We start from the raw sequence: 26,707 nt of genomic DNA, 5'->3' as shown, positions 1-26,707 counted from the left end.
TGTTCTCTCCCCGCGTGTTCGGGGTCAGCCGCCTTGGCCCCCCTTGCTTCCTTGGGGCTCTCACCCCGTTCCTTGGCCAACTCCCTGCTGCACATTCCTGCTTCCCACCAGGAAGTGGCCCCGGACACAGATGCAGCCTGCTCCTGGCCTCCCCTGCTTGGGGGCAGGGCATGTCCCACGTTGTGCCCTCCAGGGCGTCTGCCCTGCCAGTGGCCCCAAGTCCATTCCACTTGCTGAACACTGTCTCCTTCATCGGACTGGAGACTGTGGGAAAAACATGGTCGGGCTCCTCTGTGACCTCGTGGAGCCTCAGTTTCCTTATTTGTAAAATGGGTGCTAGGAATAAGAAAAGCTCAGACCATGTTGGGAGGAGTGTGCTGGGGTTCGAGGGGAACAAGACAGAGGAGATGTGTGCCCTGGTGATGTGCTGCTTCCTGAGTCCCTGCCCTGTGCCAGGGCTGGGCTGATCAGCACTCACCCATGTGCTACATTTGATCCCCACAGCCCTCAGTGCGGACTCACCAGCCTTGTTGATAAGCAGGAAGTGGAGGCGTGGAAGCATGTGCAGCTTGTCCACAGGGACCCAGCAGAGCCGGGGGTCAGTCTTGACTTTCTCAGGTGAGCCACTGCTCATCCTGAGGGCTTGCTCTTCTGTTCCTCTCTGCCTCCAACCTACACAACTGTCCTGGGGTGTGGTCCCAGCTGATCCCAAGTCATACAGCGACTTTCCTCTCCCCTGAGCCATTTGCTCCTGCCTCACCCCCGTGTCCTTCGGAAGGCCCCTGAGTGCCCAGTTCATGTGCCTGTGGTGCCCTTGGGGCTTATTCTCTGGAGGAGCACAGCCATGCCTGGGCTGCCACGCAGACCTTTGGGGCAGGGATGGTGCATCTCTTGCTGAGTCCATCTGGGGGACGATGGCCTTCCGGACGCCTGATTACCGTTACCTCAGAAAGCACTGCAGAGCAGTTACCGCTTACCAGGCCCTGCTCAAAAGCGCTTCATGGCGGTTGACCCACTTGCTCCCAAGAGCTGTAAGGTTCGATGATTCCCGTCCTGTGGATGAAGAAGCAGCTGCAGGACAACTAGAAATGGTCCAGGTGGGATTTGAGCCTGCGCTAGCTTGCTCTCCTCACCTGTCGTGTGGCCTCTCCAGAGATGGATGAGGTGGAGGACTTGGGAGTCAAACTGTCTTCAAGGCAGATCCTTGTTCCAAAACTTAGGAGCCGCGTGCCTCCCGACAGCCTCAGTTCCTTCCTCCTTGGGTGGGCAGGTTGCTGGGAGGAGTAAATGCCTGTGGGTGTAAAGTGCCCATTGTAGCTGAGTGCCACTTCATCACACCCACACGGTTGCTCTTCCTAGAGACCACATCTCCCAGCTAGCCTGGGCCCGGAGTTCTGGAACATCTGCTCCCAAGCTCTTATCCCTCTTGCCCACTTCCCAGACACACACACAGCCCACAGCCCAGGCAGGTGATGTCCAAACAGTGAATGAGAGTGCCCGCTGTGTTCCTTTTCTGGGCAGAAAACAATATTAACAGGGAGCGTGTGTGGAGGGCAGCATGGGGCCTTGTGGCTTAAGGCTGTCAGGCAGCCACAGGTGCATTTCCCAGGCAGTGTCTTGTCTGGGTCTTGGGGGATGGTTGCCGTGACCTCACCATAACCTCCCAGCACTGATATTTCTGGGATAAATTTTCATCACCGTCTGTGCTTCAGTAAGAGGCCGGATATCTGATAAGGTGGGAAGTTTCCTCCTTTGTGAGAACAATCCTTTGGAGAAAAGGGTGCGGGGCTGCACTTTCCAGAGGCCCCAGGAGAGAGGAGGCAGGCGGGGTTGGCACAGAGAATGACTGAGAGGCACTGAGATGGGGGCTGGGGAAGAGGCTTCCTTTTACCACCGGTCACTGGGCTGTCAGCATTGATCGTCCCCTTCCCTCTGCCATAAGATGCAAGTTCAGAGCCGGACCACATAGACCCAGGGAGGCGGACACTTGACCTCAGTCGTGCCCTTTGTTTTCAGATTTTTGTTTTAAATTTTATTCTCTAGACACTAACAAGGAGGCATGAGTGTGGTTTGAGGACTGGGAGGGATAGGGATGCTATAGGCAGAGGCAGGGGAAGCAGCACCCAGAGCTGGGGTCCTCCCATTTTGTTGTGAGCAGGGAAACCGAGGCAAGATGCTTTGCCCCAGCAGGGGCTCAGCTTGAAGGGCCTTCTCCACAGTCCATACTCAGGTCCTGGGAGGGAGGAGGAAGTGGTTTGGGGCTGTGTGGGTGGAGAAAAATGAATTTCTGAGATGTTCCTCAGGGCCCCAGAGCACTGCACTGGGCTGCCTCTGTGAAAGCTCCGGTCCCCAGGGAGGGAAGAAATTCCCAGAGCCAGGAGGCCGTGCCTGCTTCTGGCTGCCCTGGTGGGCAGGTGGAGGGTGTGGGCCAGAGGCTTACTGCAGAACATTAAAGCTGCTTGTCACAGAACCTTCATCACTGCCCCAGAGTTTTGGATTTTTTTTGTTTTTGTTTGTTTGTTTTTTGTGTGTTTTTGATTGGCTTCTAAATGGCTTGGCTTGGAGACTCAATTGGGATGATTCAGTTGTTTTTCTGCTCCAAGGTTCATGTGGAGCCAGCAGCCTGATGCCCCCGAGGCTCTGCCTGAGGTTTGGTTCTCAGTGTGCAGACCCAGGCAGGGGCCCCCAGGGCCTGCCCACGTGGGCAAGTGGGGCCGGCATGCCGAGAGGGTCCCTGCCCCAGGCTCGGGGACACTAGGGGCCTCCTGGCCTGGTGAGTGGCTTTCCCAGGGGGGCAACACGAGCCTTCTCCTCGCTGTGGCGCCCAGAGCCACCTGACAGGTGTGGGCGCAGGGTGGGAAGGGAGGGGCCCACCGTCCTCTTCTGCTGCCCCTTCTAGCCCTGGAATTGCCCCTGAAGGGGTGCTGTGATTGTGATCCATGGGCCATGTGGGGCTGCCTCGGGGGACCTTCCTGGGGTTCTCCCTGAATAAGCTTAGGACTAAGAAGGAAGTTTCAGTCTCAACTGCTGCCTTTGCCCTGTCTTTATCAGCTGGAAGGACGGTAATTGTCCCTCAGATGTCCCCTGAATTCCCGGTCTGCACACAGACTGCTAGGAGAGTGTCCTCTGCGGCAGCACTGCTGGGTGCCCTGCCCGCGAGCTCCTGGCCAGGAGGAGAGGCCAGCGGGCAGACCCAGAACTGACCTCACGGCCCCTAAAGTGATGAGTTAGGAAAAACACAGGTCTGATCACAGCACAGCTTGGCTTAAAACATCCCATGCTTTCTTATTGCTGTGACACTGAAGGCCATGATTGCCAGCTTGACCCATGGGGCCTTGGTGATCTGCCCCACCCGCTCTTTCCCTGGCCCCCTCAGCAGCTGCTCAGGCTCTGGTGTGTGTCCACCTCAGCGCCTTTGCACAGGCTGTTCCGTCAGCTCAGTGCCCCTTCCCGAGAAATGTCCTCCCTCGTGAGCTGATTAATGACACATCTCTCGTCCCAGGCCCTGCCAACTTTGCACTTTTCCTTCATGCCCTTCGGAAGTTCGTAATTCTTTATCAGTGGCTATTGTCTGTCCCTTCACTGGGGCAGGGATTGTGTCTGCTCGCAGCAGCTGGTGTTCCCATTGCCGCCTGCAGTGCCTAAGTGTTTGGGTGGCGGCGCATGCCCAGTGCTGGTCATGCGCTGGGGCGGCCTTTCATGGGGTGCCCTGATGGCCTTGCGGAGGGAGGACGTGGCTCTGCTGGGCTGCTTGGAGTGGGGAGGGAGGAGGCCAGGAGGGTTAATGAGGCAGATGGCGCTGCCTGATGGGCATGTGCGGCAATGTCTCCAGGTGTCAGCGAGGTTGGAGAGGGAGCAGCAAGGCCGGAGCTTGAGGGCTTTTTCATGCCAGGCTGTGCAGCTTGGACTCTATCCTGCAGGGAGGGTGGGGCGGGGATGGCGGTGATATGATCAGATATAATTGGCAAGAGAGAGGCCCTGCTTCGAAGGGGAGATTGCCAGTGCAAGATGAACTCTGAGCAGCTGAGGACACTGTTTACTCTTTGGAGCCCACGTGCGTCCAAGGTGAAGAAGGAGCTCATGGCCCCAGGCTCAGTGTTGTGCCCATCCTCAGCCCCAGGTGCCCCTGCATGTGGTCCTGAGCATCCCCTCCCTCCGCTGCCATGAAGGCTGGCCTCTGAGCAGCTTGAGCCTTGCCCAGCCTACACAGGACAAAGTTGCACTCACCTCCTGGCTCCTCTCAGTGTGTAATCATCTAAAGTGGATCTGGGAAGGAAGCTCCTGCCCCAAAGGATGCCGGAAGAGAATGCACACTTGGCCACACTGGTTCTTCTCGTGTTGTCCCTGGAAGGAAACCATGTTTAGCCTTCAATAGTGCCTCCCCGACCCCACCATCCTCCTGAGGGGACAGGAAGTGAGTGGGGCTGGGAGCTGGTGGGAGAGGGTGATGTTTGGGGCCCTCCCTGCTAGTCCGCCAAGCAAGGCCAGGCTTCGCCACAGGGATAGACAGCTCCCCTCACCCAGCACAGGCTTAGCTTGGCTTGCACCACGTGGTCACGGAGGGTTAACTACAGCTTTGCAGCCTGAAATGACAGCCATCACGGCGGAGGGATGAGAAGGCAGTGAGGCTTATGCTGGCTCTCAGTGTCTGCCCTGTGGTGACACGGACTCATCCATCTCACTGGACCTCCCTACGGGCAAGGGAACCCAATACTGCATAGTTCCTTTTTCTTCTTAAAAACAATTAAAATACCTTGTAGGGTTATTGTTAGCATTAAACTAATTAAAACCTGCGATTCCCGTAGTGCCTGGCATGGTGTGAGTGGTGCACGTGTGTGTAAGGGTCAGTCAGCCACGCTTACTGTGAGTGCCTGGGGTGTGATGATGCGTACGAGCCACTCAGTACAGGCCTGGCGCCTAGTGAACCATCAGTCACTGTGGCTTATGTCAATATTATTATTACAGTGACAGTAGGACTACTCTGTCAGCCTTATCTGTGGCCCCAGCTGACTTGAGAGCTCTCAGTCCTAATTGGAGTCAGTGAGGCAGTGATTATGAAAGTGTCCCCAAACGGGAGATGCATTCTGTGCTAGGGCAGTGGAAATGCCTAAAAGGCAGGGCCAGGTGGGGGTCAGAGGGACTCAAGTGCTGTTCCTAGCCCCACCCTTCACCTGCTGGCCCACCTGGGCCTCGGTCCCCTTGCCTACCGCATAGGGAAGGTGCAGGATGGCACAGAACACCTTCAGAGCTGTTGCGTCTGCCTCCAAAGGACTACCCAAGGCCGCGGTTCACGTTTGCCCCAAATGTGATTTCACAGCTGCATTGAATCAAACCCTGTTGGCCCCCTGATGTTTATTGAGCAGTCGCCAGCACAGGGATGGAGAGGAAGTAGAAGAAACAAAGGTTTTTGTTGTTCTAGGTGTTCGAATCCGACTTGGAAGATAACATCTAAACCTATCAGAGGATAAATAACACCGTAGAATCTAAGTGGGCTTGTGTCGGCTTTGCCTTTGTGCCTGCTGACCGGTGGGGTCAGAGTAAGAACCATGGGCCCCGGGAAGGGGTTTGTGTTGTCACCAGGGAGCCATGGGAGGGCTCCCTATTTTCTAAGAATGTACCACGTGACCCATTCTGCCACGGGTGTTCTCATCTCTTATGTCTTTGGTCCTCATCTCAGTCCCTGAGATAATGGAATTATTTCCCCATTTTTCAGGAGGAGACAACTGCGGCCCGGGGAAGTTAAGTCACTTGCCCAGGGTCAGGTAGAAAGTGGCAAGGTCAGGATCATAGCTCGGAGGGGCTTTGGTGACAGCTGATGGCACTGTGGGTGGTGTGAGGGTTGGTGATTTCAGGGCCACCTTGGCAGGAGGTCATCGTCTGGGATTGCCTCTGACACAGCTGGTGCCGTGTGACGATGAGACTGCTGGCCAGCAGATGCTACGGGAGGCAGAGTTGGACGCATCTGGCGGCCCTGGTCCCAGAGAAACAGATCATGTCCTGTTCTGGGGTTGCTGTGAGGTCAGCCTCTCGATGACTGCTGCCCTGGGTCATAGGCGACTCCTCCTGTGGTGGAGACAGCCACACAATCTGTCCATTGTGCACCAATGCCAGGCCAGGAATCGCCCTTTCTGCTTCGGGGAGGGTGGGACCATTCTGTGCCGTTAGCCCGTTGCAGTTGCTTCCCCTTGTGGAAAGCAGGCCTGGTCCCTAGGAAGACATGTGGCCCTCTTACCAACCAGGAACAGAGCTAGACTTTGTGCAGCCCAGTTGGGACAGGGGCAGGAGAGGGCACCCCAAAGCCTGCACTCTGAGCCAGCATGTGGGCTGCAGCCCCTCTGCTTGTGTGTGGACGGTCAGGGTTTTTCAGCTCAAGGTCTGGGGGCATGTTGAGTTTTAGAAATATCAATGTTTATCAATAATACATTTTCCCCAAAGTTTTAGAAAGAACTTTTATGCACACTATTTCTGGGTTTCTTAACCTCAACATGATTGACATCTTGGGCTGGATAATTCTGCACTGCTAGGGGCTATCCCAGGCAATACAGGGTGCTTAGTTGCCTTCCGGCTGCTCATTACCAGATGCTAACAGCACTCCCCACCCTGCCCCTCATGACAACCAAAAATGTCTCCAGATGTTCCCTGGTGGAGGGAGCCCATGCCACCCTTGGTCGAGCGTCACTGCATTTTGTAAGAGATGGGTCCAGCAGCTCTGAGAGCTCAGGTGGGCCAGTCAAGTTGTTTCTGATTTTTGTGTGGACACTGAGGCCCCATTGGGTGCAGTTTCTGGGTTTTAGTGTTTGGAATCACACACCAAGAGGACTAACATCTTGTCACTTCTTTTCTTCAGTAATATTAGTACCTGCAGCAGAAAGGACACCCTGTTTTCTGTTTCCTCCTGGTTTGTTTGAGTGGCATGACTTCCCAACGTGTTTCTGTGCTGCCTGTGCAGGCTGTGTGCCGTGATAAAGCCCACTGTGTCTGCCTTTGTCTTCATGTAATAAATCCCATTGCCACCTCACCAGCCAAGAGCACAGCCGGCCGGGTAAAGCACGTGCTGGGCCTCTGCTGACCTCGGCCCTCTGGGATGGACAGAGTGAGGCATGAGGATATCCTCTGAGCCCCTCCCTGTAGGTCCCTGCCCCAGGCCTCCCACGCATCCTGGCAGCCAGCCCTGGATCTGGCCCTGGCCCCTACCCGTTTGTCTCTCCACTGATCTGTGAGATCATTCTTCAATAACTATTATGTTCATTCAGCAAGTCTTAGTTGAGAACTTACTGTCTGCCAGAGTTCCTAAAAGACATTACAGATGCAACAATGAATAAGACCTGGTGGACGCAGCCCCTGCCCTGCTGGAGCTGTATCTGAGTGTGAGTGCATCGGATGATGGGAACAAAACATAGGTAAATAGAGGACAAGGTAACACAGCCCCAGTGATGGCGAGTACTAGGAAGAAACACACCGAGGCCTGGGAGAACAGGGAGGTCCTTGTTACTGATCCTCTGAAGAGCTGACATTGAGTTGAGCCCTAAAGGGCAGGACAGTCAGGAGGGGAGCAGGCAAGGGGGCAGCACCTGGCCAGGCCCTTCAGTGAGACAGGATGGAGGCGCAAGGACCCGCAGTAGCTGGGTGCAGCTGGAGCACGGTGGATAGGGCTGTCTGCAGTGGGCTGGCAGGAGCCAGGCTGAGCCTGGGCCTGGTGGCCTCCTGGGAGCGCTGGGTAGCTCTTTGAGGACACAAAATATCGTGCCAGCTCCCCTCTTTGATGGCCCCAAGTTGAGCCACAGACAACGTGCCATTTTCTAGTCCCCAAGCTCTCTGAGGAGGAAGGGGCCCTGCCCATTGCAGCAGTCAGAGGTCAGGGAGGAGCTCCTGGGGCGGCAGGACGACTCCCACTTCTGAGCATGCCCGCAGCCACTGAAGAGGATGGCTGACATGTGGAACAGAGGCCAGTGTCATCCACGGGGTAGATGTCGTAGCCAGGTCACCCCTGGCAGCAGGATCTGTCTCTCTTATTGTGCACCTAGAGCCTGTACCAGAAACTAGAAGACTCGGGTGGCTGGATGCAGAGGTGAGGAGCCCAGGGGTCCTCTGGCCTCAGTGCCCCAGTTGGCCTAGGTCAGCAGCACCACCGCAAACTGTGCCCTGATTCTGGATGACTGTTCTCTCCCTGCAGACACTAGTTTGTAAGCCCTGCTGGCTGTGAGTCACATTTGCAAACCCAGCAATGCATCACACGGACAAGGCAGGGTAACCCATGGGCTGCCAGGAGGCATTGGCTTATTCTGGGAACTGAAAGTCAGACTCGGCCGGGCGACTGTGGGCCAGGGTGGGGGGGGGTGGGGCTCCAGCAGGCATGTCATCTTTGGCCTTGATGTAGGGAAGCTGCTCTTCTGTGTATTATTGTATACAGGGGAGGGGCAGCTGCACAGGCCCACCTGAGCAGGTGCGTGGGAATGCATGTAGGGGTTCAGACAGGTGCTTAGGGGGCGTGGGGCTGCTGCTGAGGTGGGTGGAACCCAGCTCTGTGTGACCTTGGGCAGGCAGCCCCTTTCTTGCCCTCCTCTTGTTCAGCTGGTAGCTGTGACAGTGGGCCAGATGACCGACCCCTTCCAGCTCCATCTGCGTGGAAATCCCAGCTGTCCCTTCATCCTGCGGGATCCTTCCCTGGTCGCCTAGAGGACCTGACTAGTGTGATGGTGCTGTGACACAGCATGTGGCATTTGTCAGGGGAATAGCTCTGGCTGGGCACCTTGCCTGCCTCCCGCTGACAGAAGGTGGAGAAGGCTCATAAAAGTTTGGTGTGAAATCTGGGGACAGAGGGGAGGTATTGTTTTCAGTGGCAGGCCTGGAAAAAGGGGGAGTTTGCTGTCTCCAAATAATAGTGTTCTGTTTCCTTCCAGCCCTCTCCTCTGTGGCAGTCAGGGTTATTTTTTGGCCTGAACACCATTGTTTTGCATGGGTCTTCCTGCTGGCTCTTGAACAACAGTTTCCCCCTCAGAGAGCCTGTGGTTTCTCCCAGCCGTGGCTCACACCACATGCCAGGCGGCTAAGTGAGGAGCATGACACTGTAATGCCTCAGTAGCCCCCATGGGAGGATGACCTGAAGTGACCATTGTGGGTAGCACCCACCTTCAGGATGGGGGTGCCTGTGACCTGCAGGCCACAGGAGACACAGTGGGGTCTGCATGCAGAATCACGTTCAGGGTGCCCCGTTTGCGTGCTCGGGCCCCTGCCCTGCTCCGCCCCACACAGCCCCTTTTAATGCCTTCCCCCAATCTGAAATGGAGAATCATGTACAGTTCATTCACCCTGGAGGCTGGAGCCTGGTTGCTTTGAATCCCTTATTCTATATTCATTCTGTTCACCAGGGAGGGGATGGGTTGTTGTTGGCGTCTGCTCCAGGGAAGCTTCCCCAGCCCTTCCCAGGGCTCCAGCATTTCCCCTACCCCTTGTTGGGCCTGGGACACCGAGTTTGACCAGCTTGCACATGGTCTGTGAGTCTGATGGATCCTAAGTGTGGCTTGCCCTGCGCACCACTGCTCGGCTCTCAGCAGTCCTGAACGAGCTGGCATGTGCATTTGGAACAAGTTTGTGAACAGAGTCCCTCTGCTGCCCAGCCAGCCGCTTCCCATCTTGGGGGGCAGCCATCAGTTCCAGTGGCCTGGAGCCTTTCCAGGGGGTTCTGTGGGACTGAACAGAGACAGTCTTCCTCGCTACACAGCCCCTGTACAATGGGGCTGTACGGTATGCCCTGGAAGTGATTTCATCTTAGTCTTTTGCAGGCAGCCTCATTCTAACGGCTGCATGTTAAACGGCCTCCCTGTCCTTTTTACCAAGCCAGCTCTCTACTGGTGTATACCTAGGGCATTTCTGATCATGTTTTAGAAACATGCTGTAGTGAATAGCCTAGTACATGTATTTTTGGGTGCACAGGTGAGGAATTCTGTAGGATAAACACCTAGGAATTGGGATGCTGAATTTGCGCATTCTGCATTTTGGCTGTTGTCCGGTTTCTCTCTGCAGAAGCAGTACCAGTTACACTGCCACCAACCAAGGACTGGTCCCTTTCCACCACCTTAGGAAGCGTCTCTAATCAGTTTACCTTGGCATGGAGTCACAGAGTGTTGGAGGGTGCCAGGATCCTAGCAGTCTCCTCCTCTTGCCTGTTGGTTTTGCTGCTGGGAGCTCCAGGCCCTGGGAAGGGTGGTGTCATGCTGCCTCACTTGGCTTGCCCGGACCCTGAATCTGGGCCATTTTGCCCCTGTCTGGTGCTGTGTTCTCACACTTCACTTTTCTCTTCTGCACTCCATGTCTGACCACCCCAGCCTGAGCTCATGGGTTTAAATATTGGCTCACAGGAGTTGATAGACCTAGAGGCAGATTGCATCAGAGTTTTCTTTTTGCCAGCTCTACCAAATCACAGAGATCACTGTATAAAAGATGAAGGCAGCCCATCAGTTCTTCCTGAACAGTGAGGTCCAGCACACATACCCCTAAGGCCAGCACCACATCTGACACACCACCAAGACCGCATCCATCCCCAGCTCTATCCTGTGGCCTTGCAGGCTGCTGGACTGGTCACTCCATAACCCATAGCTGTCCTTGTCACTTCCCAGCTCAGGACCCTGTTGCTTTAGGGTCAAGTCCAAACTCCTCAGCTGGTCCATCTCCTGCTCTCTACCTTGTCCTCACTTCTCATGTTGAGACTGCCGTCCGCCCCAGCCCTGCCAGGCCCCCAGCAGGCCCGTGAATGTGCTGGACTCCCTCACCCCAGACCTCTGCTTTTGCTGTCCCCTCTGCTTGGAGTACCCTTTCTCCCCTGGCCCATGCCTGTGGCCCTTTGTGGTTGACATCACCAACCTCAGCAGGCTCCTCCCCAGCCCCCAACCCTGTGCCCCCCGCACCCACACTTCTCTGCTCCTTTATTGCTGGTCAGCCCCACGCCTCTCCTTTGCTCAGCCACATGGCTGCCACTTAGGAGCCTCTGGGAGGGTGGGGAGAATGTGGCTGCTCTATAGCTGAATAGGTGGCATCCATCACCACACATGCACGCGCACACACACACACTCATATGCTCTCACACTCATTCTCACACACACACACATATGCTCTCACACTCATACACACACACGCACTCACAAGCTCTCACATACACGTGCTTCTCAGAGGCTGTCACTCTTTCTGCTCTCGTACTGTCTGGGAGGCCTCAGGCTGAGTGCTCAGACGTGGGAGATTTCTCTGGAATACAAATGAGGGTTGCTTAAGACCCAAGTGTCTGCTGATGGGGGAGCTCAACTCTCCCAAGGAGCCGTTTTAGAAAAGTTAGGAAAGAAGGAGTGAGGAAATGCCCTCAACACACTAGGACTGAATCCCAAGCAAAACAGAGACCGCAGAGAACCGCAGCCTCAGAGGACAGCTTTGCTTGGGCTGGTGGTCGGTGCCTGTCGCCAACGCACAGCTGTCCACTGCCCACCAGGGTGTGCCTCCTGCTGGCCTCCCTCCCTCACCTGTGGTGGGCATGGATCTCGCTGGCTTGCAGGCGACTGGGATGCGTGCAGTGACCATGCCGTGGGTGTGCTCTGAGGACAGCAGGCCCTGGCTCCTGCGTTTGAATGTCTCTGGGCCTGGGAGGCATCTGGCTCCGTTCAGGGGCCTAACAGCTCTGTTTTTGGTTTGTTCATCACATCACAGAATCAAATAATCTAGAACTTAAGATGCAGAAAGGATGTTATAAATGAGTTATTCTAGCCCACACATCTTACAGATGGGAAACTGAGATACAGATAACTTAAGTGACTTTCAGAAACACACATAAAGTGAATGGCAGTTCTAGGACTTGTAACCCAAGTTTCTTGACTCTGCATTTGTTTCAACTTGCACAGTGCCCCAGGACCCACGCGTTCGGGTTAAGTTAGCCAGGTGTAGCTGGGCTGCAAAAGATTATCTGACAGTGATGGGCAGGCAGAAGCCTTGGCTGACTGTCAGGACTGTTACATAGGTTGCATGCTGCCCAGCCCAGTGGTAGGCTTTGTGAATGGCACCCTGGGTAGCTAGGCTTGGTGGTCCTGTCCCAGCGTACAGTGGATGCTGCTGCAACCTTCTTTTGGCTCTTGAGAGCCCACCTCCAAGGTTTACCTGCATGCATCTCCAACTCCAACCCTATGCCAGCCTGGCCACCTGGCACATTCTGTTGCACCCAGGCCTAGTGTGGATTTCCCAGGACTATCTGTGGCATGTGGTTTTCTGTAAGCTGTAATCAACAGGCAGGTGTTCTGGGAGGTGCCAGGAAGGCTTTTTCTGGGGGATGTTCGGCTGGCCTTGGTTGATGACAAGTTAATCAACAGGGGTTGGTTTCACGGTTGCAGTGGTCTGCCAAGAGAGTTCATTACTTGTCCTTCCCAGAAAGCATTGCTTGGCCTGGCCCCATCCCCGTCCCCATGTGACCTGACCTCCAAGGGAGAGGCTTTGCTTTCTGCAGAACCACACTTTCTGCCTTCGAAAGTACAACTGCTCTTGACACTGTTGTGTCTGTTAGTCCTCCCTCTGCAGGGGCCACTCCATTCAGCAGCTGCCTTGGGAGCCCTCCTGTGCATAAGCGCAGTGCTGGCCCTGACACGCTCTTCCCCCTGTGCCACGCGGACCCTCCTCACAGAGGCCCTGTGGACTGTGGCCTTCAGTTATGTCATGTATTTACTGTCCTAAGGGGTGTGTGTCTTCCATTTGCTTTCATCTGTCTTGTTCCAGGGCTGGGAAGAGATGCAGAGCCTCTGGTCCAGCTGTGGCTTTGAGAGAACAAACAACCAGTGAGGACTATGGGTTGGGAGGAACAGTGGAAATGGAGCTGCAGTCTCAGCTCTGCCACTCTCCCTTGCGACCCTGGCCTCACTACCACTGCCTTTCCCCTTTCCAAAAAGATGGGGGCTGGATGAAGGATCCATCTGGGTTTTGCTAGTTCTGACCATCTGTGCCTTTCCCTCTGGGAAAGGAAATCGCAAACTGGATCTACTATTTTTTTTCTTGGATGCTCTACCTCATGCAGACCCCAAATGGAACACACCCGGCCTCCCTGGACTGTCAGGCTGGTGGCCTTGCCTTGGGGTAGTGAACATGAGAAAGGCTTCCCTTTTTCCTGAAATGCCCCAGAGCAACCCTGGCCCTAGTTAGAGTTGAGATGCTTTTCATTTCGCCAGGCCTTCCATGCCTTGGGTCTTTGACTGGAGGGCTCTGGAGCCAGAGGCCCTGGGTTCAGACTCCATCTTGGCCACTGCTGGCAGGGAGAGCCCTGGCCACCTACTAGGTGCTTTGAGCCCTACTTTGTTTTCTTTTTTCTTTTTATTTTATTTTGAGACAGGGTCTCACTGTAATGCCCCGGCTGAGTGCAATGTCGTGATTACTGCTCACTGGAGCCCCGACCTTCCTGGCTCAAGTGATTCTCCCACCTCAGCCTCTTGAGTAAGTGCGCACCACCATGCCTGGCTAATTTTTAATTTTTTGTAGAGACAGGGTCTCGCTATGTTGCCCAGGCTGGTCTTGAACTCTCAGACTCAAGCAATCCACTTGCCTTGGCCTCACAGAATGCTGGAATTACAGACGTGAGCCACCACACCTGGCCAGGCCTAGTTTCTTTGATTGTCAAATGAGGCTGCTAACGGGATCTACATAGGGTTGTTTTGAGAGGGAAACATGTTCATTCCTGCAAGGTGTATAGGTCTGTGACCTGTGCGTGGTGAGCATGTTTATAACTCACCCTGGAATCTTGTCAGGACCCCCGTCAAGATGCCAGGGCTTCAGGAACCAGAGACTTCCAGGGTTTCACCCGGCGCTGGGTACGGAGGAGCTGGTGGAAAGGCCAGGCCTTGTGGCCCTCAGCTGGGCCTGGCTGTGCTCTCAGGAGGAGCCAGGGGAGTGAAATTGTGCTGAGTGAGTCCAGGGTCACGTCCTTTCCCATGAAAGCCCCTGTGAGTACTTTTAACAGCCATAAGGAAGTAATTTCAGTTCTTCTGTCAAGAGTAGAATCACTGGTGTTAATGGGGTAGCTGAGTGTTAACTGAACACACAGGCCCTGATGCAGTGGATCCTAGAGTCGGCTGGGAAGTTTCCTCTGGGTGTGGCACGCTGGGTTCGCCTTGGTGCTGACACCTATCTCCTTCTGGAGCCAGGTGGTGGTCAGGATTCTAGAATCCTGTTGGGTTCAGTACAGGAGGCTGTTGTCATCCCCAGCCGATGCTGCTGTGGCCATGGGGGAGGTGACGGAATTGTGCCCCCTCTGATGCTTGATCTATTCCACGTGGAAAGCTGGAGTCCCGAGAAGCAAACTCCAGGCAGGCCCACGCTGGCTTTCAGACCTGTGCTTGCCGGTTTTTTGTTTGTTTGTTTGTTTGTTTGTTTGTTTGTTTGTTTGTTTTTCCTGAGACAGATTCTTGCTCTGTCACCCAGGCTGAAGTGCGGTGGCACAATCTCAGCTCATGCAACCTCTGCCTCCCAGGTACAAGCGATTCTCCTGCCTCAGCCTCCTGAGTAGCTGGGATTACAGGCGCCCACCACCATGCCTGGCTAATTTTTGTGTTTTTAATAGAGATGGGGTTTCACCATGTTGGCCAGGCTGGTCTCTAACTGGCTGGTTTTGAACTCCTGACCTTGTGATACTCCCGCGTCAGCCTCCCAAAGTGGTGGGATTACAGGCGGGAGCCACCGTGCCCAGCCTTTTTTTTTTTTTTTTTTTTTTTAGTTGGAGTCTCACTTTATCTCTCAGGCTGGAGTGAAGTGGAGTGGTGCGATCTCAGCTCACTGCAACCTCTGCCTCCCATGTTCAAGTGATTCTCCTGCCTCAGCCTCCTGAGTAGCTGGGATTACAGGCGTGCACCACCATGCCCAGCAATTTTTGTATTTTTGCGGGGGGTTTTGCTATGTTGGCCAGTCTGGTTTCAAACTCCTGACCTCAGGTGATCCACCTGCCTCAGCCTCCCAAAGTGCTGGGATTACAGGCGCAAGCCACCGCGAGCCACTGTGATATGTCGAGTTCACTAGCGTTTAGCTTTCAGGTGCTCCCTAGCCTTTCTGGGGATGCACAACAGTTCAGTCACAGAGCCTGTTTCTGTAGGTGACCAGGTGCACTGCAGTGGCCTGGGGTTTGACACTGGCATGGCTGATTTTGAATCCTGGCAAAGCCCCCCAGCTGGTTGTGTTTGACCTTGAGCCAGTCACATTGCCTCTCAGAAACTTGGTTTCTTTATTTATAAAATGGGAATAAAAACAGAGACGTTTTGCTCTGTAAACCATGGGGCTGCTCTGAGAATCAAATGCAATATTTTGTGTCACTGCCCTTGTTGAACCAGAAAAGTGCTACACTTGTATACTGTGGTGGATCATTATGACTATGATTTAAAACATCCATGCCTGAGGAGCCAAATCTTGGGGTCTTTTGTATTTTCATTTCAATTTATACACCCAAGAGAAGTGAAAACGTTTGTTGACACAAAAATTTATACACGTATGTTCACAGCAGCATTGCTCCTAACAGCCAAAAAGTGGAAACAACTCAAATTCCATCCAATGATAAATGGATAAACAAAATACACTACACCATGCCGTGAAGTACTATTTCATCTTAAAGAAGAACGAAGCACTGCCGCACGCTGCGACATGGATGCATTTTAAAACACGATGTGAGCAAAAGGAGCCTGTCATGAAGGACCACACATCACATGGCTTCACTTGAAGGAAATGCCCAGAATAGGCAGATCTACCCAGACAGAAAGTAGATGTGTGATTGCCAGAGGCTGGGACTTGGGGCTGAGAGTGAAAGGGAATGGGATTTCCTTCGGATGGGATGAAAACGTTCTAAAATTGAGCTGATCGTTGCACAACCCTGTTAATATTCCAAAAGCCCTTGCTTTGGGGTAAATTGCATCGTATGTGAATGATATCTTAATCAGGTTGTTTTTCATCAAAATCCTATGAGGTAGGAACAAGTACAATCTCCATTTACAGGTGAGGCCCGGGCTTACAATGAGGAAGGCCCAGTTAACTGGGCCTGGCGGCCTCCAGCTCCCTGGCATGCAGTCCCTTCATGCCATCAGCCCTCACTCTACAGAGAAGGGAGCTGAGGCCCAGCAAGGAGGAGGGGTTTCCAGGCTCTGTGTGGGGTCTTTTCCTCCCTTCCAGCCTCCCCACCCACCGGAGGAGAGATTTCCTAAGCAGCGTGTGGAGCAGGACCTTCCCAGCCCTGCCATGGTACCCGCTCGGTGCTCAGGCCATGCAGCCCAGTGGGCAGAATTTCAGCCCCTGGGTCCTGAGTGAAGGAAGGAGCAAGCTGTTAGGATGGGCAGGGCCGGAGCCCGGGACTTTGTCTCTGACCAAAACCTCTCAGAGCCTCAGGGTCCTGAGAAAAATGGGGAGAAACCCTGCCACCCTCTCTGTGCTGTGGGGGACCCACAAATACGGGAAGGTGCTGCGAGACCTGCCAGGACTTGCCTTGTGCGCAGCCGTCCCTGCTGGCTTAGGGGTCAGTCCGGGCCCCTGGGCCTCTGCCAGGCGGGTCACACACAGGCTCTCCTCAGAGCACAGGCCTAGGGCAGATGGGGGCTGGAACTCACAGAGGTTTCCAGTTTCCATGATGTCCACTTCATCTATTTCTTTTTCTGTCTTGTGCTTTTGGGGTCACATTTAAGAAACTGTTGTTTAATCCAAGGTCACGAAGATTTATGACCGTGTTTTCTTCTAAAAGTTTTATAGTTTGGGCTTTTACCCAATAGCGTTTTTATATTGAAAGAAGCAGTGTTTGAAAACCCTTTTGTCCAGCAGTGTGCATATAGCAAGTCCCAGGTAAGTGGCCACTGCCTTTATTTTTAAATGATTACTGATTGTGATCATTTTTATTTATTATTATTATCCTTACTATAATTAATCTCTCGTTGTCTTTCCCATCTGGGTAGCTGGCTCTTATTTCTTCTTGAAAGATAGTATTGGTGTTTGAATCCATTTCTGGCACACTTAGGGGTGCAGGGTAGAAGGGGAAGATCTGGTTACTTGCCTCCCATTTCCCCCCAAACTTTGTGTTATGGGAAATTAAAAATATTTGAGAAGAGAGAATGCCGCAACGTGCTCCCAGGTGCCACCTGCCAGCCTCATGCGTCAGCAGCTGCAGCCACTCTCATTTCATCGGTCCCTCACCTACTTCTGTCCCTGCCCCCAACCCGGATTGTTTTGAAACACATCCCAGATTCCTATTTAATCTGTGAGTCCTTTTTGAGTTGCATCTCTGAAAAACGAATCTCCTGGAAGGTCGCTGCCTGGAGCCTGGGCTGCCGGTGGGGTTGGGAGGTTGTGTTGCACCCCAGGCATCAGCAGGAGGGTGGGCATGGGCCAGAACCACAGCCCCCTTCCATGGGCACAGCTGGCTCCTCTGGGGTCGGCTGCACGGGGCAAGGCAGGGTGAGCCCAGAGACCTTGCGTCAGGTTTAGCCCTAGGAGCCCAGGTGTTGCAGGGTAATGAGAATCCTTTCACTTTTGTGTCTACAAACTCCTTTTGCATCCGTGACCTCCATGATGCCCACAGCAGCTGCCTCGGGTAGGCTTTATTCAGAATGGACCTTACCCAGGATGAGTCTCAGAGGGTTAACTCCAGACACAGAGTCAATGTCAGAGGCAGAATCTGGACTCAGGACTCTGACAGCATTTTCCATTAGAAGGAGCAAATCTCTGTGTCTCACTCCCTGCTCATTTCCTGCCTGTGAGGGTCGAGGAGGAAAGAGTATCTCTGACGTTCATCTCATTCTGCTCAGATTCTCAGTGGCAGCTTAGCAAAGGGCCAGTTGTCTCTGTTGGCATCACTCCATGGGCTTGGGGCCTCTAAAAACCCTGAGAGAGCTTGCGCTGTAGGTGGGCACCGTGACGCTCTGCCCCAGGTGTGTTCCAGCCCTCATCCTGGCAGGGGCTGAATGTTTCTGCCTAGAGCCAGGCTGCCCTTGTTAGCTCCAGGATCCCACTCTTGGTGTCCTTTAGCTGGCAGGCCCTGCGAGGGAACATGTGCTTACAATTTGCCATGGAGACGGCGGTGCCTTTCTTCCTCTGAGTGGTGATAAAATGGTACGGAAGCTCACCCACCCAGCAGATTGGTAATTCTAAGAGACTTGTGAAAAATGCACGAGGCCCTCAGTATAATAGATAAGCTGGAAAGCTTGGCACAAAGTCCGCTTGTGGATAGTGAGGTGACTGGAAAAATTCTTTGCCCTCTCTGTTCCCATCCCAGAAGAGATCGTGTTTAGGAAGAATTCTTCTGTTAATGCTGATGCTTTCATCCCCAGTCAAAAGCTAGTTGGCGCCTGCTTGTCAGATGTTTTCCCCTTTGGTTTCATGTAGCCGCTTTCCCTCATGAGTTTGGCTTAACTTCATGTCTTAATGAATCTGAGTTCTCTCTTTAAAGGTCACTGTCCTAACGCATAAACATGGAATCAGAATCGCCCTCATTTGTTCAGAGCTGAGCGGAGACTCTTCTTGGGACTTGGAGGGGAGGAAGGAGCACATCTGTGTTCTAAGTGGCCTCGGTTGCTGAGGGAGAATTGGGTCGTCCCATCTACGTGCTCGGCTGTTGGCCCCCTTTTGGAAGGAAGGCAGCGAATGCGTGGGTGGCCCTCCCGTTACCTGGAATGCCTCTAGCTGGTGGTCCATCCCGTTCTAGAATGGCTCCCCTGTGCAGCCTTCAAGTTTACCTTTACAAATACACTCTCCATTTTCTCAGTCTGTTTACACCCTTGGAACTAGAGGCCATCTTTACAGAGACCCTAAGGGCATCTGCAGTATTCTTCATGTCACAGATGAGGAGACTGAGACCCTGAGAAGCCAAGTGACTTGCCTAAAGGTGACTCTGAGAGGTGACGACACCGGGCGCCTGGGTTTCTTGACTCTAGGTCACATAGCCTTCCCACTACACCAGGCTGCTTCCTGGTGTGTTTAGGGGAAGGGAGTGAGGACAGCCAAGTGCCTTTAGCTCATAACCGAGGACATGAACTTGCTAGCCAGGACTATAGATCTGGCGGGGCGAAGCGGAGAAGGCTTTTGATCATCTGAGTATCTGCTGCACCCCACATAATGCCCTGAGCACTGTCAGTGATGTGAAGTCTCTTTAGTGGATGACCTTTTTTTTTTTTAAATTTAAGTTCTAGGGTACATGTGCACAACGTGCAGGTTTGTTACATATGTATACATGTGCCATGCTGGTGTGCTGCATCCGTTAACTCGTCATTTACATTAGGTATATCTCCCAGTGCTATCCCTCCCCCCTCCCCCCACCCCGTGACAGGCCCCGGTGTATGATGTTCCCCACCCTGTGTCCAAGTGTTCTCATTGTTCAATTCCCACCTATGAGTGAGAACATGCAGTGTTTGGTTTTCTGTCCTCGCAATAGTTTGCTCAGAATGATGGTTTCTAGCTGAGTGGATGACCTTTTAATGTTGACATTTATTTTTCTTTATTTTTTTTGGAGACAGGGTCTTACTCTATTGCCGAGGCTGGAGTGCAGTGGCACCATTGTGCGTTGCTGCAGCCTCAATCTCCTGGGCCTGAGTGATCCTCCCACCTCAGCCTCCCAAGGAGCTGGGACTAGGGGCTTGTGCCACTGCCCCCAGCTATTAATGTTGGGCTGTGAATATGATTTCATACATATGTGTGAGTCTCGGCGGGGAGGGCCTCATGAATGACCTGCTCTCATGGAAGCATGGACTGCATTTAAAAGAACAAGCTCTGATGACGGAATGGTGCCAAGAGGGGTAGTTGCCCATGGAGAGCTCCCAAATGAGACGAGGGATCAGGTGTAGGCGCTTGGGTGAGGCTGAGACTGTCAGGAGAGAGGCACTGGGTGTGGCCGCTTGGCCCCAGGGCAGCTCTAGATAAAACCTTCCTTAAGGAGACTCCTCGGTTAGTCCCCAGGCTCCATGTGGGTGGCAGACGTGGGCTCTCCCGCATCAGTGCCTGGTTCACTGTCTACAGGCAGTGGGTTGGTGGCCAAATGGCTTGCTGATGGCTGGAGGGTTCTGCCCCACATCTAGGTCCTCGCACTTATGTGCAGGGAGAGGATGGCTAAGGGGTGAGGAGAGTCACAGGTGCGAGGACTGGAATGTGAGGCCTCCCCTAGGTTACGCCGGCCACCACTGAGGCCAGAGGAAGTCTTTAAACATTCAGACAGAAAGGAGCCCAGGGCCAGACACTCTGCCGCGAAATCCAAGGAGAGACTGATTTCAGAGCAGAAGTGGGAATATGAGTCTCTGGTTTTTGTGTTAAAAGTGGCTTTTGGCTTAACGAGTGGTCACTAGGACCAAAATAAGTTCACTTAAGAAAAATAATTCCAAATGGCTCTTTCTTTCTGTCCATAAGATTCACTAGGAAGGCAGCACTGGGGTGTGTTTCCCCAGCCTGTGCAGGCCTCACTGACGGGCGGTGGAGTGGGTGAGCGGAGGGCAGGGGAGCTGGCTGGGCGGAGGAATCACGCTGGCATGTCTGCTTCCTCCGGCTGTCATAACCAAGTATCACAAACAGGGAGGCTTTTAACACTGCAGGAATCTCCCAGCCCTGGGGGCCAACAGCTCCAGTCAGGGCGTCAGCAGTGGCTCCCTCCCGAGGCCCTGAGGGTGAAGCTTCCCTGCCCCTCTCCCGGCTCCCAGTGGTGGTGGTGGTGGTGGTGGGCACCTTCCACCCTCCTTGGCTTGTAGGCGTGTCACTGCAGTTGTCTGTCTCCACACGGCCTCCTCCCTGCGTCTGTGTTCAGATTTCTCTCCTAAGAAATCCAGCCAGGGGATTCGGGCCCACCCATATGGTGTGGTCCACCCATATGGAGTCCTAACTCTGTTCCATCCACAAAGACCCTGTTTCCTTATAAATAAGGCCACGTTCACAAATGCTGAAGGGTTAGGACTTGAGAGGACACAGTTCAACCCGCAGCAGCTGGTTGAGGCCTTCTTCAGGCCAGCTTTTTCCCTGAGACCCCCCCATCACACCAGCATTCCAGTTTTGTCCTTAGAATCATGGAGGTTGGGAGCAAGGGTGGGCTCCTTCGCTATGTCAGCTCGGGTTGGTCTGGCCCACCTGGGTGGTGTGGGGTTCTGCCCATTATTTTATTGAGTTCTGTTCTGAACAGCAGTGTCTTCCCCCCATGTAAGTTAGGGTTATTCACCTAAGAAGATAGTAAGTTCCTTAGAGACTGGTTTTTGTCATGGTTTCTCTTGCATTTCCTTCGTGCCTACCCCAAAGCTAATAGGTACAGAAGTGGAGTACTTGAGGAGTGTTGGGTGGCTGGTGCCCACCCTGTGGCGTGTTTCTCTCCACCACACCTTCCCGCAGACCCTCTGATGACTCCTGGCCTCATCCCACTCTCCCGCCCCTGCCTCAGAGTCCTTATCAGTGCGGGGCATGGGGCCGCCACTCCCAGAGGAGCCAGCGCCTGGAGTGGATCTGCTTCCGGGTGAGGTTTTGTCTGGAGTCAGGCGGCCTGCCCTGAGCCTGGTTGCAGTTTCCTCGCTGTCTTCTGCGTGGTGCTCTATTTCTGAGTTTGGCCTAGTCAAGCCTCTCTCTCAGATCTCCAGGTGACTGCTCGAAATGTCCCAGTGCTGGAATGTACCACCCTCCACCAAAGCCAGGGCTGGAGGATAGGACAGGAACGGATGGACGTGCAGAGGGCGCGAGGGGTGAGTTGCTACCTGGCCCTATCCCCGCTCTAACCAGAGCAGCATGCTTCCCTTTCAGGAGTACATCGATGCCCACCCTGAGACCATCGTCCTGGACCCGCTCCCTGCCATCAGAACCCTGCTCGACCGCTCCAAATCCTACGAGCTCATCCGGAAGATTGAGGCCTACATGGAAGGTAGGGACATGTGTGGCACCACATCCGTGGCAGGCAGCCACCTTTGTGGTCACAAAGTGGCCACGGCCTGAGATGTGGAGACAGAGGGGTCTTGTCTTTTTAAGTACTTTGGGGCAGGAAGCATTTGAATTCCATGGTGCAGTCATTCTGGGGAGGTCCTTTCATTCTCCTGTGACCAGCAGTGAGGAAACAAAAGCCTCAGGGTGCTTTTGCGGAAGGGGGCTCTGAGGGTTTTGTTTTGCTGTGTTGAACCCATGGGTGACATTGAAGTGTCCCGGTAACACAGTGGCTGGAGAGCAGGAGTGTGTGTAGACTGCTCAGTGGCAGGCAAGCAAGTGGAGTTACGTAACTGCGCAGAGGACACAAACAGAAACTGAAGGCCTTTAATCAAACACGTGGAGATGTAATGTGGCTGCTGGACCTCATGGGTCCACTCTGTTCTGGAGGGCAGGGGCCTCCCTCTTCACTGCGGCGCCTCCCCTGCCAGCTGCAGGCTCCTGTCCCTGAGGGCTCACCCTGACCCCTCCCCACCCCTTGGGCAGGCAGAGCCAGAGAACTCAAGGCCACATTCTCAAGGTGTTTATGTGAGAAAGACTTTGTGGAGAGATTCATGTTAACAGTAACCTCCTAGTTCACTGCTTGGTCCAAGTGTGCCCTGCTGAGAGCTCTTGTCTAATTTTAAGGAAAAGTGCTTGGCCTGGGCCCTCCGGCTTTGTGAGGATTTATCCTGGGGTCAAGGAGGCAGCCCCTGCTCCCTGCCCTACAGACCATGATTGAGGCCTAACCTGGCTGCCTTGAACCCTGACCTGGATGGTGACTTGGCCTCGGGCATAATTTCCTGTGATGGTGACCGGTGGGACCAGTGGGTTCCATTTTGCTCACAGCTCCAGAGGCAGACCATCTGCATGGGAGTCTGAGACCACCATTTATTGGCTATGTGTTGTGTTCCTGCCTTTGGGTTAGGCCTTCTCCTTGTATTCTCCGTTTTGGTACTCTTAGAAGTGGGCATGATAAGCCTTCCCATTTTACAGATGAATCCCAGAGGCTCTGAGAGGTTAGCAGACGTGCCACATCACGCAGCATTCAGGTGGCTGGGCCAGCATCCAGCCAGGTCTCTCTGACTCAGGCTCCCCGGCCCCTACTCCTGAGCTTGACTTTCATGTCCATGGCCAGAGGGCCCTGGATCTAGAAGAACCTGAAATGGGTACCACTGAGGACCCTGGCCTGGAGAGTAGGTGAGTCCTCGGTTCCCTCTCTGAGGAATGTGCCCTGCAGAAGAGCTGGCTGCTGGATTTGGCTGTCCTGGAAGGGCTCCCGAGGCCTCTTTCCCTGAATGCCTGACACACCGGTGGGTGCAGAGAATGGGGATGTCATGCTCGTGCCCCATGCAGGCAGGCTTTCTTAGCACATGCCAGCAGCCTTTATTTGCTAGGCCTGGAGTGATTGGCCTCTGCTGTGCACTTCATCTCCCTTTGCACTGTCTTCCTGGATCCATCCAGAATCCCAGATGGGAAGAAAGAGCTGTACGTTCCCTCCTGGGGTCACCTTCATCTCAGCCTGCCATGGGTGAAGGTTTGGTCAAATTTGGGAAAGGGAGTCAGCCTCTTTCCAGAAGGTGTGCTTGTTGGACACTGCCTGTGTGAAGAGCAGGAGGCTGTATTAGAACATGAGAAGGCCCAGTTAGTGGAAGAAGGTGGCAGACCAGCAGCCACATCTCATGTCCCAGAGAAGTCCATTCCAAGAGTGATGGGTTTGGGGGGGAATTGAGAAGGTGCCGCTGAAGGGCCTTTTGGAGCCAAAAGCACAGGCTCTGGCATGTGAGTTCCTGTCTGGGCTCTTGTTAGCCACATGGTCTCCGACAAATCAATCATTTGAGTTCTGCTGGTGTTCTGGAAGATATGGGTGATACCTGGTTCAGCCACGGGGTCAGGGGTCAGGATACCTGGGATGATGTCTGCAGAGCACTTAGCATGGGACCGGCCCACTGGGTCACCCGGGAACAGCAGCTGCTCCAGCTGTTCCCACCACGATGGCAGGACCCCAGCATCCTAACTGAGTCTTCACATCCATCTTAGATTTTTAGGAGTAGAAGACCAGGGCTGGGGATCAAGGGTGAGCCTGGGCTCAGGGTGTGAGTGTGCACGGTGTGTTCAAGGAGCAGGAACCCGGTGATGAGGTGGACCGTAGGAAGTCACATGCTGAGAGGAAGGCCCAGGAGGTACCTCTGTTGCCCACTTGCCTGGCTTGGAATTGGGCCTCTCCTGGAGGCAGTTAGGAATCAGGTCAGGAATTTTAAGCAGGGTGTGTCCTAGTTCACTGGGAGATTAGAAAGTTTAGGAGCTGCCCATAAGGGGAGAGCTGTGGGTGTTCCAGGAGAGGGCCCCGTCCTCAACAGGTCCAGAGAGAGCTGTTGACCAAACCCTAACGCATGCTTGGTTCTAGATCAGCAGGAAGTGTAGGGTGGGTGGGCCACGAATGTTGCACGCTGGGTTTTCCTTATCGTGCACGCCGAGCCTGAGCTTGTATTCTTCCAGGAGGGCGGTCAGAGGCTGGGACTTCCTGGAGCCCTTTCCTGACCCCCAGTGGCTGTCCATTCACCAGCACCGCTGGGTGGGTCCCTGCTGCATGCCCCCACCAGCTGCGGAGGCAGAGAGCCTTCCTGGGAAGCACACCCTGGGCCCCGCTCCTCAACTGCCTGCTGTTCCTGGAGGCACTCAGCCCTTTCAGGCGTACTGTAAATGGCCATAATTACCCTCGAAGTTCCCTCAGATAATCACAGCAATCCAGTGACACGCTTTTGTGTTGGGAGAAGGGGCTTGGCGAGACTTCCTCCGGTTGTCACCCCCCCTGCCCCGGCAGTAAGGCTGCTCTGTTTTCAGAGACTCTGGACAGCTGCAGGGAAAACAGAGCTGGTGGGGGACGGGTGGGTGCTTCGGGACTGCTAGGATCCTCATTGATGAGCAGGGGGAGGGAGACGACCAGAGCCCCTGCTTTGCGGTGGGGGTGGGCAGTTGGGCCATGGCACAAGGGGAGGCTCTCCCAGGAATAGCAGGCAGAGCCCTTGGATAAGGGTCTGTGCTCAGGTGGGCCGTCTGTCTCCCTGCAGAGCATCAGCCGTGGAGGGCCTCTCCCACCCCAGCTCTGCATCCTGGAGACAGATGAGGCCTGCTGCTGGGAGCTCCCAGCGTCGCTGTCTCCGGGCAGCCTGTGTGAGGTCACTGCCTTCTCAGTTCCACATTCCCAGAGCTCATCCTTGTCTCATTCAGAGCCTGGAGGGGAAGCAGGGTCATTTCTCTGCCTCGGCTCTGGCAGCTTCAAACCCACCCACTTCGTATCAATTAGCATTCAAGTTGCTTTAACAGCAGACCTAAAATAATGGTGGCTTAAATGCGACAGAACTTCCTTTCTCTCTGATGTAAAAGCCCAGAGGAAGGCCATCCAGCACGGGCACAGGGGCTGGGACCCTGGCTCCTTCTAGCTCCTTATTCTTCTGTGGTCTGCCCATCTGGTCCTGGGTGATGGCTGTATTTCCAGCCCTCACATCCAAGATCTAGACATTAGGATGGAGAGGAAGACCAAGAAAAAGGAAGCAAATGAGAAGAAGGCCTAGTTCTCTTTTAAGGAGGGGTTCTGAAAGCAATCCAGTGACATGTTTTTGTGCTGGGAGAAGGGACTTTGGCCAGAATTAGTCACATCCTAAGCTGCAAGGGAGTCAGGAAATTTGAGTCCTTGTTCTGAGCAGCCACATGCCCAGCTACAATTCGGGTTTTATCACCATGGAAGAAGGGCTAGAATGAGTTTTAGGGGAGCATTAGCAGTCTTCCAAGACATGGGTCCCTGCCTGAGGACCCAACTTTCCCATGGCAGAACAACCTTGGAATTTCTCCTCTGGCTGGGGGTTTGGCCTCGGCCTGTGACCTCAGCAGCAGTCCCCTTTTTGTAGCAACCAGCATCCTGGAGGCTTGCAGAATGACCCACCCCAGCATGCCAGGGCCCTACCTTTCCCTCATAGATGACTGCTTCTGGGAGGCAGCCATGCCTATACCCATACCCATGTCCCTCTCCACACCCGCACCCCCTAGGCAGAGGCACAGGCAGGGTTGAGCCTGGATTCAATTCAAACCAAGCACTTAATTCTTCCTAGAAATTAAGCATTCCCTGGTGCAGGCCTGGGGGAGGGAGGGAGGAGGCCGCAGTAACAAACATTGAATTTGCAGGCTCTTTCTCCCATCAGCAGCCCACTCTGCCACCCAGGGCCAGGGTCCAGAGATGGAAGCCCCAAAGCCAAGGCGTGGCTGTGCTACCCCAGGGTGAGCAATTCTGGGCAAGGCTCTAGCTGGCTCCTGAACTGGCTGAGAAGGCACCATGTGTGAGAAGGCACCTGGGCCGTAATTGCATGGCGTGGGTTTGTGTCCCTGTCTTCAGGGACAGCAGGTCTCAGACCATTGGGCAACAGGCTGGAGAGATCCTTGAAAGCCCTGACTGCTTTGGGGTGATGGGTGGCTCTCCTGTTCTTCTTCTCTTAGAAGTTCTCACGTGTCTGCTCTGGGGGTGACAGATGGCCTGTTTGGGATCCCAGGCCTCCCTGGGGATGGGGGGTGCATACCGCAGATTGAATGCTTCTGCCTGTGGTTTTACGGGAATTTAATTAGGGCTCATCTTAGAGGCCATTTGAAAGCTGGGTTGAAATTGAGTAGTCTGGATACCAAGCAAAGAGAAAGTAACATTCCTTAGAGCCTGGAGAAATAATTCCCCAAAAAGCTTTTGCCTTGGGGGTGGGCGTTTGTGATTGGTGGGGAGCTGCTCCCAGAGGCAGGAACTGGCTCTCAACCCTCGGGGAGCTGCAGAGGGGTG

The 26,707-nt window shown here is 54.1% G+C and overlaps 1 protein-coding gene across 4 annotated transcripts in view; it reads left to right on the top strand.

Moving 5' to 3' along the window:
* ITPK1 (inositol-tetrakisphosphate 1-kinase) overlaps positions 1 to 26,707 on the top strand; it is a 176,546-nt gene that overhangs the window by 100,196 nt on the left and 49,643 nt on the right. For all 4 annotated transcript variants that reach the window (XM_055361277.2, XM_004055596.5, XM_055361278.2 and 1 more), the window contains one exon: positions 21,736 to 21,853. In XM_055361277.2, coding sequence (XP_055217252.1) covers positions 21,736 to 21,853 — 118 coding nt within the window. The remainder of the gene's footprint in view (positions 1 to 21,735; positions 21,854 to 26,707) is intronic.

This window comes from Gorilla gorilla, chromosome 15, assembly GCF_029281585.2.
Source record: "Gorilla gorilla gorilla isolate KB3781 chromosome 15, NHGRI_mGorGor1-v2.1_pri, whole genome shotgun sequence".
Classification (NCBI taxonomy): Eukaryota; Metazoa; Chordata; class Mammalia; order Primates; family Hominidae; genus Gorilla; species Gorilla gorilla.
Note: the sequence above shows the minus strand (reverse complement) of the source record. Positions and strands in the feature narration are given on the sequence as shown.